Below are 13035 nucleotides of genomic sequence, written 5' to 3'. Positions count from 1 at the left end.
CAGATTTTGCCTTTCAGAAGTTAATCTTAAATTTTTGCTTGTATAGAAAGTCTGATCTGATGTGCTTTGAAATGGCAAGTAAAAACATTGCAGAAAAAAATCACTTTCCCTTCACAGTGTGTAAAATACAGAAGGAAAATGAGCAGTGAGGTAACTAGAAAGCTATCATAGCAATTACAGTATATTAGGCTGACATCCTGGTGAATGCTTCAAAAAAGATTGTCATGCAAAGTTATGAAGAATGAGATGTTCTATGTTCCTTGAAACAATCCAGTAATAAGACATTACAAAAAGAAGTTATTACATGTGTGGTAATGTGGTAGTCAAGTGTTTGAAATGATCTCTTTTTTAACATTTGTCTTTCAGACTACAAGTAAATAGCACAAGTCCTGTGAGGAGAGGCTGAGGGAGCTGGGGTTGTTTAGTGCCATGGTCTGGCAACCACAACAGTGTTGGATCAAGGGTTGGACTTGATGATCACAAAGGTCTTTTCCAACCTGGTTGATTCTATGATTCTATACATGTTTACAGTTTAGATTTAATTGAGTTTGTGGATTTTCTCCATTGAAGTCTTTGTATTCACTGGTTGTTTAACTGGGTTTTAAACTCTCTGGTTGACCTAGTGCACAATTAATGAAAAAAGAACAGTTTCTGCACGTGAACTTTTTCCATTGAATTACCAGAAAAAATCATATGTATTATGATACCCATGTATTCATAATTGAATTGAAAATAACCTAGGCGTAAACTGATGGCGTGCAAGACCAATTTACTGGACAAGTTGTTGCAGAATACTAATGCAGCAGTGGCAACAACAAGTATTTATTTCTTTAATTTTAATTTCTGTGCTGAGAGTTTATTGTCCTGAGAGGCCTGGAGTGGAGGGGATGTAGAGAGAGCATTTAGCCTCCCGTGTTACTGAGATGAGGTAATGGAATCTCTTCTATCAATTTCACAATTCAGTCATGCCTGTGCTTTTAAGTCAGCTCTTAGGGTTTTGTATGTTGATGAATTTCTTCCCTACGGTGGGAAAAAGATGAATGCTCTCAGGAGTTCTGAATTGTTATTCTCTTTTTTTTTCAAATCTAGACAGCAGATGATGGTATCAGTGGGAATGGGAAGTATTTATGTGATGTTCTCTGTTCTTACAAGCTTGCTGTAGGGAATACTTTGGAATTCTGTTCATTTATAGCGAAGATTTACAGGTTTTAATGTTAAGTCCTCTGTTATGATTTTCTGATATTCATAGGTCCTTTTTCTGGTTAGAGATTAATTTTAGGGAAGATTTTTTTCTTCTAACTTGTCAGATATTGCTTCACAGTATGTCCCTATGGGTGTTTTTTTTAGTTTTTAACTGCAAAGTTGTAGTAGTTAAAATTCAGGTTTCTTTAATTAGCAGGGCTCATATTAAATATACAACATTGCAAACAAAAAAGTAATATTTTTACATGTACAGCCACTTTTATATAAGAAATTTGGGATTTTTTAATGTGCTTTCCAGAAAGTTCATTGCCCTGTACCTCTCAATGTTCATACTAAGATACACTTTTACTCCAGACAGCCTTGGAAAGCTAAGACTTCTCTAAGGAACTGGCTGAATTACATTGAAACCTTCAGTAGCAGCTGAGTTGTTAGTTGTGCTCTGATTCTGGAACATATCTGTTGATGGTCTCATCTGGAAAGAATCAGGTGAATCAAAGTCCAGTAGAAATATGATTGGGTGTTTTTTTCATGTAGACAAAGCAAATGTACACTAAAAAAACCAAAACACAAACCCAGAAAGAAACAGAAAACACTGTCCTTCTCAAGGCTGGTTGTATACAGTAAAGTGATTCACTTACAGTTCTTTAGTGCTGGAAAAAATTGTAACCAAATTTATGGAACTGTTCATTACAGCATCTGCTCCACAAGTTTTTTCTGAAGGGATGAGACTTCCAGCATTTAGGATGTGGAGAAACAAGCATAGAGTGAGGAACTTACCCTCAGTATTGTATTTTTCCTTTTTTTCTTTTACCTAAGTATGTGTTGATCCTTTTGGAACTCTACTATGGGCAGTGGGATGCAACAAATCAAATATACAATGTATATGAAACACTTTCTGAGCCATTTGTAAGTAATTCAGGGGTTATAGAGTCTCATATGGGGTTTCTGTCTGTCTTTCAATGCAATAAGGTATTTACTCATCTCTGTGGTGATGCTACCACATGTGAGGATAGAGTATGGGGTACAAATATGTATATATTGGAGTTTAACTTTTTTTAAAACTGGGGTTTGCTAGACACCTCGCAGATAGGAAAGGATAGTAAAAAAAAAAAACCCTTTTTTTCTCATCAGGAAAAGTTTTCAGCTTCAGGAATCCTCTGGGTTTAGTTTTCTAGTAAAGGGCAAAACAATGCCCACACTACAGAATTATCTCAAATTGACTTGTTCAGTCAGCCTTGGCATGATACAATGAATACATTGTCTTTCTATCTTCTAGCTCTTTCAAGAGTAAAAATTCATTATAATTGATTTCCAGACTTTCTTCCCCAAAAGAAGTAAGTTTCATGAAGGTAAGGAGGCTTTGCTAATGAGGTGTAATCAAGTTCCCTAAGCCTTAACTGCTTGGTTGCAAATACTGCTCAGTTTTGTTAAAAGGAAGGGTTTAATATGTAACTAGTTACCTGTTCTAAATGAAAAATTAAACTTTTTACTTACTAGACCAAAATGCCAGCACTACTTTAAAAACTGAAGTGTTTTCTAAATAAATACTGAAAAGTGGAAGCATCCTACTAATGTCAGCTCATATTAAATTTCCAATACAGTACCATGGTGATTTGAAAACGGATAAAATGACGATTCCCATTGCTAAGAAATGAAGTGCTCAAAAAATCTTACCCATACTTATAATGAAACACTGTTCTTTTTCCCCAGCTCTCAAAATTTGCTAGAAAACCTAAAGTGGCACTTTTAAGATTCATTAAAGCCTTTGCCTGAACCTCTAGACTGATTTGTTCTTTTGACTGTATCTTCAGGGCTTCTGTAAGTACTTCTGAGAGCCATTAAGACTTGATAGGTTTGTTGTTCTTTTCTGAGCTTAATATAACCCATCTAAATACTGCTACTTTGCCTTTCATTCTATGCTGTTTGTGAACCATGATTAAATTTTGTAGATCATGTTGTTCCCAGGCATATGTATACATAGATGTAATGATCGTTTCATTATAGATGTGTTTCCTCAAATTAATTAGTAATTTACTTAACACACTTAAAAATTACTGTGACCTGTCTTCTTCGGTTTTTATTTCGAATAGTGCTGATTATTGTATTTTCACATATATTACCTTTTATGTGTTTAAAACAAATAAAAAAAAAAAGGGCCGGGGGGGGAAGTTCTGTGATTCGGTGAGCATCAGTTATAAGTGTTTGCAAGTAATAGAAGGGCAAGTTTGTCCCCAGGCCCACATTCTCCAGCAGACTGGAATCATTCTGTTCTCATTCAAGGTTATTTTCTGAGCTCTGTTTCACAGACAGTGAAAATGTGGTACACCAGTCGAAGTACTTTTGGCAAGTTCTTTGTTAACAATTTATTTGACTTTTAGGAGAGCTCATGCAAAACAGCCTCAATATTTTATTGGCTGGGGTTTGTTGGGGTGGGGAGTGTGTGTGGTTTGGTGTGAGTAAATAACCACATAGCATGTTTCCTTGCTTATGTGTTTACAGACATCAAACTAAACAGAAATGTGGTTTGTATTCTAATGATACCCTTCATCAACCCATTGATGCAAAGCAAAAAGGCATAGGGCCCTATACCTCTGCTCTCTTACTTCTGAAACCAAATTTGGCTCCACCTGTCCATATTCTAATAAATGGAAGTTAATATATCTTAATTACTAGAATTTCTTTGGTTATGCTGTTTCTTCTCTGTTATATTTTGTAGGGATTTGTGAATTATTTACACAGTGAGCTGGTTAGGGCAGCTTTAACAAAATGAACAAGCAGTTAGCCTTGGATGCAGGGAATGTAATCTGTTAAAACAATTCTGTGTTTTGAACATATATTCTTACCAGTCATCAGCCATATGATGACTTTTTCCAGCTAGAATTGTGGTGTTTCAAAACAGCCTACTCTCTCCCCAGATGACCATCCAGGAGAAAGATACGGGATAGGTGGATACAACCCTCTGTAGAAAACTAAATTTGCACCTTGGTTACGACACTGTGTTTTTCAAGGTAGGATACTTACTGGTGTAACACCTGACAAAGTACACAGGCTTTTTTATAATGCAAATTTGTAATATTTTTTCATTTAAAAAAAAAAAGTCTTAAAGGTTTTTGGAAAAGGAGAAAATCTCACCATGTAAAAGTCTAAAATGATAAAAGAGATCCATTCTGACACTATGAGGTGGGATTAGCTTTAAAGTACTTTAACTGTCCAGCCCATCTTTAAAGGTTTGTAGTGCTGGACATTCCAAAATCACTATAACCAGCAGTTCATTGCAAAGCACTGCTATCCTTAGGAAGCTGTCTTCCTCTTACCTGCCTGGAGTTGAAACCCAGTACTAGTTGTCCATTATGCTATGGATGTAAACCCATTTGCTTTCTGGGAGTTCTTTGTAGAGTTGATGCCTGCAAGTTAAGCAACCATACTTCTTTTCAAATGTTTTTGTACCATGAGGTATTTTCCTGAGCATTCTGCCAAGCCGTGGCACCCAAAACTAGCCCCTGGCAGTTAAGAGAGGTTTATAAGTATGAAGCGTGCAGCTGAGTATATTGCTCACCTTTCTTGCAAGAGTGTGGTCTTGCCAATTCATGTTCAGCATGTGATGCTTTATATAACAAAGTGACAAGGGTAGAATAGTACAGTAATTTGAGTCATTTGTTTAATACAAATACATTTTTTTCACAACAATAAGCAGATACATTACTTTTGTTTCCCTTGCCTTCTGTCTTTCAGTACACATTCACCCACAAAAACATACACTTTTTCTTTTGCAAAAGAGAGGGAGTTAAACAAGTAACACAAACTTGTAATTCCAAATATACAGAGTAAAATATTTTCATCATAGAGTTTCATTGCATTATTAGAAATTATAAACTGCCCTGGTGATGGGGAATTACTATTTTTTCCACACAACAAAAATAAACACTGCCTTCAGAGAGAACAGTGTGTGAATGGCACAGTTGGACTAGTTGAGAATCTTTGTAATGCTAATGATAGTCAAAAGAGGTATGTTTATGCCAGTTTGAAATAAACTTTTTAATGCTTGTAACTTAGGAACAGAAATGTGTATGTTCACAGGAGTATCTTGTTTAAACTTCCAGATCTGACCTGACACCAGATTATTTCTGTCTACCTTCATTAAAACTTCATTTAAACAAGAATGCAGATTAAGCTTTAGTTGGTAATGGCAGCTCAGAGCAAGGTTCTGCCCTTGTGGGTTTAGCCAGGCCAGATTCCACTGTGAGCTTATTTGCCTGAGATGTACTGTGGCTACACAAGCAGTTTGATATGGTTCTTTACTTGAGATGGCATCTTAATTAAAATGTCTGGCTCTTAAAATCTTCAGTATACTTTTTGTTTGTTTGTTTATTGAGTTTTGGTGGTTTTTTTAGAATAGAATCCCATGGTTATTAAATTAATACAGAAAATTGTACTTTGTGTGGGAATGAAAAACTGCTGGTTGATAAGCATCTGTCTAGTGTCTGTATTTGTGCACTTTCCTTATTAATGAAGACCTGAATCCAAGGCATGGTGGTATGAAGAGCTCGTTGCCCTCTTGAAGAGGTTGTACCCTGCTTCAGAAACAAATTCCAATCCTGCATGAAATCCCTGAAAGCTCTAGAATGTGCAGTGCACATAAGAAGAGAAGGGGATGCACGAGCTAATACTGTAATAATACTTTAAAGACTGCTTCAAGCCTTCTGATGACTTGGCTCATTGTCCATCTCAGCACAGTGTCCCATTTTGCTCTTTTTCTGCTGTCCACAATAAATATTTCAAAGGGAGACGAGGAATTTCAACTCAAGTCTTCCTCCACTCATTTATTTAACTGTAAGCTTAGTTGTAGATACAGTTGAATGCCAAAACAGTGTTTAGAAGGGGATGGCATTAGTATAAAATTTTGCACATTGTTTGTTCTGTTGGTGACTCTTCAGTGTATTTTTAAAAATGTACAATAATTTTGTTGGATGCTGCCGTTCTGCTTTTGGAAGCCTCAGGTGTTTTCTTCTTTGAGTTAAATTTTATACTTGTTCAAGTAAAAAACCCTAATGTGAATTTAAACTGACAAAATAGGGATAAAGTACTTACAATATGGTCATGATGCTACAGCAGGTCAAAGAACAAGCTGCCTAAAGGAGCAGCGTTACTGTTCCTTAGTAAGAAACTATTATTATTTCAGAAAGCTCTTAATTATCCTTCATAATAATGTTCCTTGTCAGTAAATTTTGCTATGATTCATCAGGTTTATTGTAAACATCCTTCCACACATTCAAATGCAGTTAGTAATTCTAAGTGTCCAACTTCAGATATCATGAGATTTACCTTTCAGCAAGTAGCTTTTACGCTTTTTGAAAACCATGCCATTGCAGACTGTCTTTAAACGTGCAGTTATGAGGCATTTGCTAGTACTGTCATCATTCTCTGAAGACCTTCTGAAGTCTCCTCCACAATTTTAAACGGAGAAATGGTTTGCTTTCTCTTGTATGTCATTTCAAAGGAGAAACTACTACAGTTGGTGATCTGCAGTTGTATATTTTGGAAGTTATTTTATATAAAACGTGTGTGCCATTACATTAAAAAAATTAAACATTAATCCAACTCACCTGGAGTAACTTACAGCAAATACTGACATCTGTTTAGGATCCATTCAAGCACCAAAATTTTATGTCCTGTCTAGCCAGATGGTAATCACTCAGTTAAAGCCAAATTATGTGAGCAATTGCAATACGAAAAAAATAATGATCTGATTAAAGACACATTTCTTGCTAATACTGCTACTTCCAGTATTCCCTGAGCCTTCAGCCAGTAAACATTCACAAAGGAATACCTAGTATAAAAACTCCAGTACATCTTAGGCCCAGCATGCTGGATATTTGCAAGAATGGGATCATTCTGCTTTTTCATTGTAAATACTTGAGTGTATAAAGAGAAAATTTACCATTAGAAACTTCAAGCCATCTGTAGAACTGTAGTTTATTTGTAATTGTGGCAGATACCACCCTTAAAAGAACCTGTGCTCTCATATCCTCTTTACTCTGATTCTTTATCTGCTTGTTTGTTTTCCTTCCTTTACCTAAATACAAGATAAAAAAACTCCAAAAGTTTTACCTTTTTTTTTAAATATACATTATGTTCAGGCCCCAGACTTGTCCACACCAGTACATAACTACTCCAAGTCAATACCTGCACTTGTGTCCTGATGGTAAACACCATCACAGCTATGCAAAGTGAATCACAAAATTGGTTCTTTATATATAATTCACCCTGTTGGACAGAGTATTATATCTACATTCATTTATCTATTGCACCTTTTAATGCTATTCACACTTCATTTTTATATGACAATGCTCAAAACACGAAGTTAACAACTGAACTGTTGAACCTCTAACACCTCAAGTTTACCTGTACAGAAGGAAACCATTGATTCGTTTTTTTCAGCCAGGAAGATAAAAACTAACTTTTCAGAAAAAAGAGATAAAAACTAATGTTTTCTTAAGATAGGTAGGTAGGTATGTTCTCTTACATCTACCTTTCTGTATCGTGAATCTTAAAAAATAAAACCAAAAATGGCTTCCGTCTTCACTGTGTGTTTTTCAGACCTTTGATAATGGTCAATTTGCTTTTGTGTAATTGTGCAGTAAACTGCTTTTTTTTCATTTACAATTCTGCCTCAATACTTTGCATATCAAATTTATGTCTAATTCACTCTTATTAGTAAAGTAAACAGCAGGGCTGCTCTTTTAAATGCGTATCTACATATCTCCTCCCTGTACTTACTTTGCTGACAGCTGTATTTAAAAATATACCTGTAAGCTTATGGAGACATGAGTTTATACTGGTTGGAATTGCTTACTTTTCAAAAATACAGGCACAGTTAAAATACCCTTAGTTGACACAGCTGCCCAAGCATTCAGGCTCTGCTACAGTCACATGAATGTGCGTTACTGCGTGAAGCTCAGAGAGTGAGTGCTGTGATAGAGAGCTCTCTATACTTGGATTTGTTAATGCATATGATTGGATCGGTACTCTTTGAAGCATACATTTAAAAAGATAAATAGCAAATACAACTTTTGGTAGTAAACAGGTGAAAGGTTTTGGTTCTCTGTAAACAAAGTTATTATATCAGGTCTGTTTCTACTTTCCTATACATCCCAGTTTGAAAAATAAAAACAAACAAAAAAGTACTCTTGTCGCATTGGTTTGGCATTGTCTGTTAAACCTGTTCTCTATTGCACTTTCTACACTTCCACTTTCACTACACTTGCTGACTAGTTGCGAAACTACTTCACGGACGGGCACATTCCATACAGTAACAAGTTGCTTTGCTGGATCCATTTTCCTTGTAGGGTTTTGGTTTTCGTATGTTTGTTTGTTTTTGTTGTTTGTTTTTTAACTGAAAAAAAAATGCAAAGTCACTTCTACTTTCTTGTAGCATTTGTAGTGTAGAAAACACTACACCTTACTCTGCAAAGAAGAAACAATGCTGTCTTTTGTCAAACTGGCATGACCTCAGATGTTGTTCCTTCCGCTGCTGGCTGAGAGTTTGTACCTGTCTGTGCTACTGGCACCACCACCGCATCCTTGATGTCCGAGCTCTGAGTGCACGAGGAATTTTTCTCCTCCAGTTTTTTGATGGTGTCTGGGCAGTTCTGAACAAAGATCACTCTGTTGTAGGCTTTCAACCTGCGCCACAGCTGCACATAAACCTTACACTGCACATACATGAAGACCAGGCCCCCCGTGAATCCAATGGCCACTACAACGAGTTTTGTCCAAAACGGCCATTCAAGGACACCTGTGAATTAGAAAGTTTATGTTTATTACCACCATTGCACATTGAATATCAAGTTCTGAATTTCAGTCAAATATATTGAAACCACTTGCTAAGAATTCCCAGGTATGTACACACTATTGGGGCAGTTATGGCTTGAGTAGAAAACAGAAGGGGCTTCCTATTCCATAGGCCAGCCAAGAAACTGCCTCCCACTTCTGAATTCACCACAGTTTGATCAAATTGGAAATACAAGGCCACTCTTACAAAGTAAGCGTAATGCTCAATACAGCAATTAAGAGATTTGCATTATATACTTCTGTAAGGAGGAAAAAAACCCCAAGCCTTTAAATAGTTTGAGATACTCACTTAAAACAGGATTTTTAAACTTACAGAATATTAACAAACACTACTAGTATTATTCTGGGCTTTTGGTTTTTCTTCTCCTCAAAATATGTTTATAAAGTGGTTTTTTTCCAGTCTTAACTGTCTTTTTCCCAGCAGTTCCCATTTACAGAGAGAAAACGGAGAAGAAAGCAAACTACTTACATGTCTCTTCCTTCTCCCCCCAAATACATGTTTGCTTTTGTAAAAGTACTCCCCTGTGACAAGCAAATTTTGGGGTAAGAGAGTTCTCGTCACAAACACTTATTTTTGCACATTTTAAGTAGCTCCAAGGCATCTCTTTTTCCATTTTTTAGTGTAAAAAAATCAGCCATTACATTTGGCAAACACTGAATTCTGTACAAATCATAAATACTTTTCGGGCCTACCAAGCGTAATTAATGTGATTCGTTTGCATTGAGTATTACAACAAAAATTCACGTTAGCTGTTTTGTTATGAAAATTCAGCTAATTCACAGAAATAGCTTCCCCTTTGTAATAAGCAGGGTGATGTACTCGTAAATAAAAGTTCAAAGCCATTCCTAGTACTGTCCTTGGGGCCAGTTTTTTTTGAGATAAAAAACAGGGTTACCCATTTCAAAAGAATGCAAAGCAAGACTTTGTGACTTACTGAGCCTTGTTGCTTGTTTTCCTCTCATATGCAAGTAAGGCAAGCATTGAGAGTATCATCAAATATTTATCTAACTAGCAAGGCACAAAGCTCCACCTGTTTTGTTTTCCATGTTAACTTCAGAACAAAGCTAGAGACCTTTGTTCCCCTATTGTGCCTAAAGTCAGTTCAGATCAAAACTGAAAAGCTTTTTATCATCATGATCACATTTAAGACTAAATTTAAGACCAAACAGACTTAGATTTGAAATGGAAAACAGTAGTTCAGTTCATGATATATTTTCCACATATGCTAAGTATGGCCCAGAAAGAAACCTACTTACGTTAAACATCCATTCTATTACATGTGTCCAGTTGGGTTTTCAGGATCTCCACAGATGGACACTCCATGACCTCTCTGTTCCACTGTTTAACCATCCTCACAATGCACACAACTGGATCATGGACATTCACAGTGAAATTCTATTTGAAAGGATGCAGGAATGGCTTTCCATGCCACTTAAGTTCCCCATGAAGGACTAACACAAGTGGAACATGGTCTCTTGGAAGTTCGTATTAGGAAGCTTGTTAATGAAAAGGCTCTATTGTATTTTACTTGCTACCAAGGTTCAAGTGAGTAATATAAATAAATCGCTATTTTAATGACCTGAACTTGCACCGAGCTGTTTGAACTGACTCATCTCTTTGCCTGAGCTTTAGAAATACCTACATAATAGGAGATTAACCTAGCAAGAACCAGCAGGCTAGTTAAGCTGTTGTAATGATTACACAAAGTAGAGTTCTCCCTGCAGGGGCATAACATAAGCTTTTAATGCTGATGCATTCAGAACTTCTGCATTAAAGCATTTGATGTAGCCATTTGTCTGTGAGCTGTTCTTTAAGAACAGAGTGTGACTGGTTACATAGCTGCCTTTCAAAGCCAGCCACTGCATTATCAACGACACCGAAGAAGGTAAAAGATACTTACCATTATCATTGCCTTGTTTAATTTCTTCAGCAGTTCTATCAATTAAAACATACAATGACCAAACAACACAGGTAATTGCAATTACGTGGAATGTGACTGAACACACTATTTTCCTCCTCTCACTTGTTGTCATCTGTAGTTTCTCCCACTGAAATAATAATAAAAAAGGAGTTAAAAAAATCAGACCTGTAAAATTTCGCAGTAAACTGATTAGACCATTCTGGCTCTTTCTGCCAAAACTCCAAGCAGTAATAAAATTAACAAATCCTTTTATTTTGGCAATACACATTACAGGACTATGTGCATTGTCACTGTAAAATTCACAATCATCATCTCATTTTCACAGATTCGGAGGAATGAATAGTTCTATTCCTGTCTGCTTATGAATGATATATAAAGTAATTTAATTGCAATACAGCCATAACATGCTAATAAACAGGCAAAAAGATGAATATTTATTTTAAATTTGTGCTGCTGGTGATGAGAGAAGAAAAAAGCCCAAACATTAGTTTGTAGTAATTATTAAAATTTGAGGAATGCAGTTATGTAACAGTCTTCCCATAAAATAAAAGCACAGGAAATGCACCGCATTGAGGATTAAATTCAATAAACTTGAAAAGGTGATTATGTGGAAATGATCATACATGATAGCATTCAAATAGCCTTAGTAATGCAAGGAGGATCTTCCAGGCATATGTTTCTGAATTATAGTACTAAATCCTAGCTTAGATTAAGGCTATTTAAAGATGAAAAAGGCTATTACCTGCATTTGAACAGTGCAACTCTTGAGACAATTTTTTCTAATCTTGTGAGGACATAATTTATTTTTTTTTTTAGCACTTCTTCAAAAAAAATCCTTCTCTACTAAAACGTTCGCCTTTGAAAACAGATGAAAGAATACGGCATTTAAAAGCAAAATGCCCCAGTTCCCATGAATAATCTCGGAGTCGGACAGTGGCACCTGAGGAAGGGAACCAGCACAAAGCACGAGACACGAGTGCCACCTCCCTGCGGCCCTGGGAACACCAGACAGAGCTGAGCTCGGATCAGTGCCCAGCCTTAGGGCCTTCAGGCTGGGACAGAAACCCTGGCCACTGCAGAGCACCAGGGTGGCACACATGTACTTTGAAGGCACGAGTTTGGCTTTGTTTCCCTTGTTTAGGTTTTTGTATTAGTTTGTTTCTTGTCGGATGTTTTGTTTGTTTGTTTTTAAATGTTTCTGGGGAAAACCACAAATTTCCCTGAATTCTTTATCCCTAGATGATGCCATCTAAGCTACATGGTTAGCCTTTCACCTGAGCTAATATGGCCATTCTATTCAGAACACTTTTTGCTATCAGGTTAAGTTTTGAAGGAGCACAGCTGCAATAAAGCTGAGGGAGGTCAATGCCATGTCACCACGAGGAATAACTCCCAGAAATACTTCTTCCTGCCACTGGTTTTAGAGCAGGACATACCAGGACAAGCAAATTTTGGTTTTTAATGGCAGTTAAAGCTTGCATGTGTCTGAACTGTTGCCTCAAAACACAGTCTCTAGAACCTTGCTCAGCCCTTGCCGAAATTTAATGAATAACAGAATATTTTGAGTTGGAAGGGACCTTTTGAATTTTGAGTTGGAAGGGACCTCTAGTGATTTTTTGTGGCTCTCTTCTGAACTCACTCCAGCATGTCCTAGGGATCCCAGAGCAGGATGCAGCACTGCAAGTGGGGTCTCATGAGAACAGACTAGAGGGGCAGAATCACCTCTCCTGACCTGGTGATCACACTTTATGAACACAAGGCTTAAATAACTGTTTAGGAAAATGGAAGTATTTCCTAAGTAATATACAAAGAGTCAGAGCTATCAGTTTATTTATCAGCTGAGACCTCATTTCAATTTCTGATACATTGACTTAGGAGTAAAAACTTGCTGGGTTTTGTATGGAAGTCTGAAAAAAATGGGAAAACTGATTTTATTTTTTTTTTAAAGTAATAAAATCCCAACACTTTATATTCATTGTAGTTCACGTAGGTAATATTCAGTGGCCAGCCAGAAAGTCTGAGGCATTATTATCACAGTCTTACATTATTACGTCACCAG

At 36.6% G+C, this 13035-nt stretch overlaps 1 protein-coding gene across 7 annotated transcripts in view; it reads right to left on the bottom strand.

Moving 5' to 3' along the window:
• Window positions 1–4839: 4839 nt before the first annotated feature.
• MARCHF1 (membrane associated ring-CH-type finger 1) overlaps window positions 4840–13035 on the bottom strand; it is a 231764-nt gene continuing 223568 nt past the window's right edge. For all 7 annotated transcript variants that reach the window (XM_050338310.1, XM_050338314.1, XM_050338316.1 and 4 more), the window contains 2 exons: window positions 10956–11103; window positions 4840–8998 (listed from right to left, as the gene is read on the bottom strand). In XM_050338310.1, the coding sequence (XP_050194267.1) occupies window positions 8697–8998; window positions 10956–11103 (450 nt within the window). In that variant the 3' untranslated portion in view covers window positions 4840–8696. The remainder of the gene's footprint in view (window positions 8999–10955; window positions 11104–13035) is intronic.

The sequence above is a fragment of the Myiozetetes cayanensis genome, unplaced genomic scaffold (genome assembly GCF_022539395.1).
Source record: "Myiozetetes cayanensis isolate MyiCay16 unplaced genomic scaffold, myiCay2020 scf7, whole genome shotgun sequence".
Lineage (NCBI taxonomy): Eukaryota > Metazoa > Chordata > Aves > Passeriformes > Tyrannidae > Myiozetetes > Myiozetetes cayanensis.
This window is presented reverse-complemented; position numbering and strand designations above follow the sequence as displayed.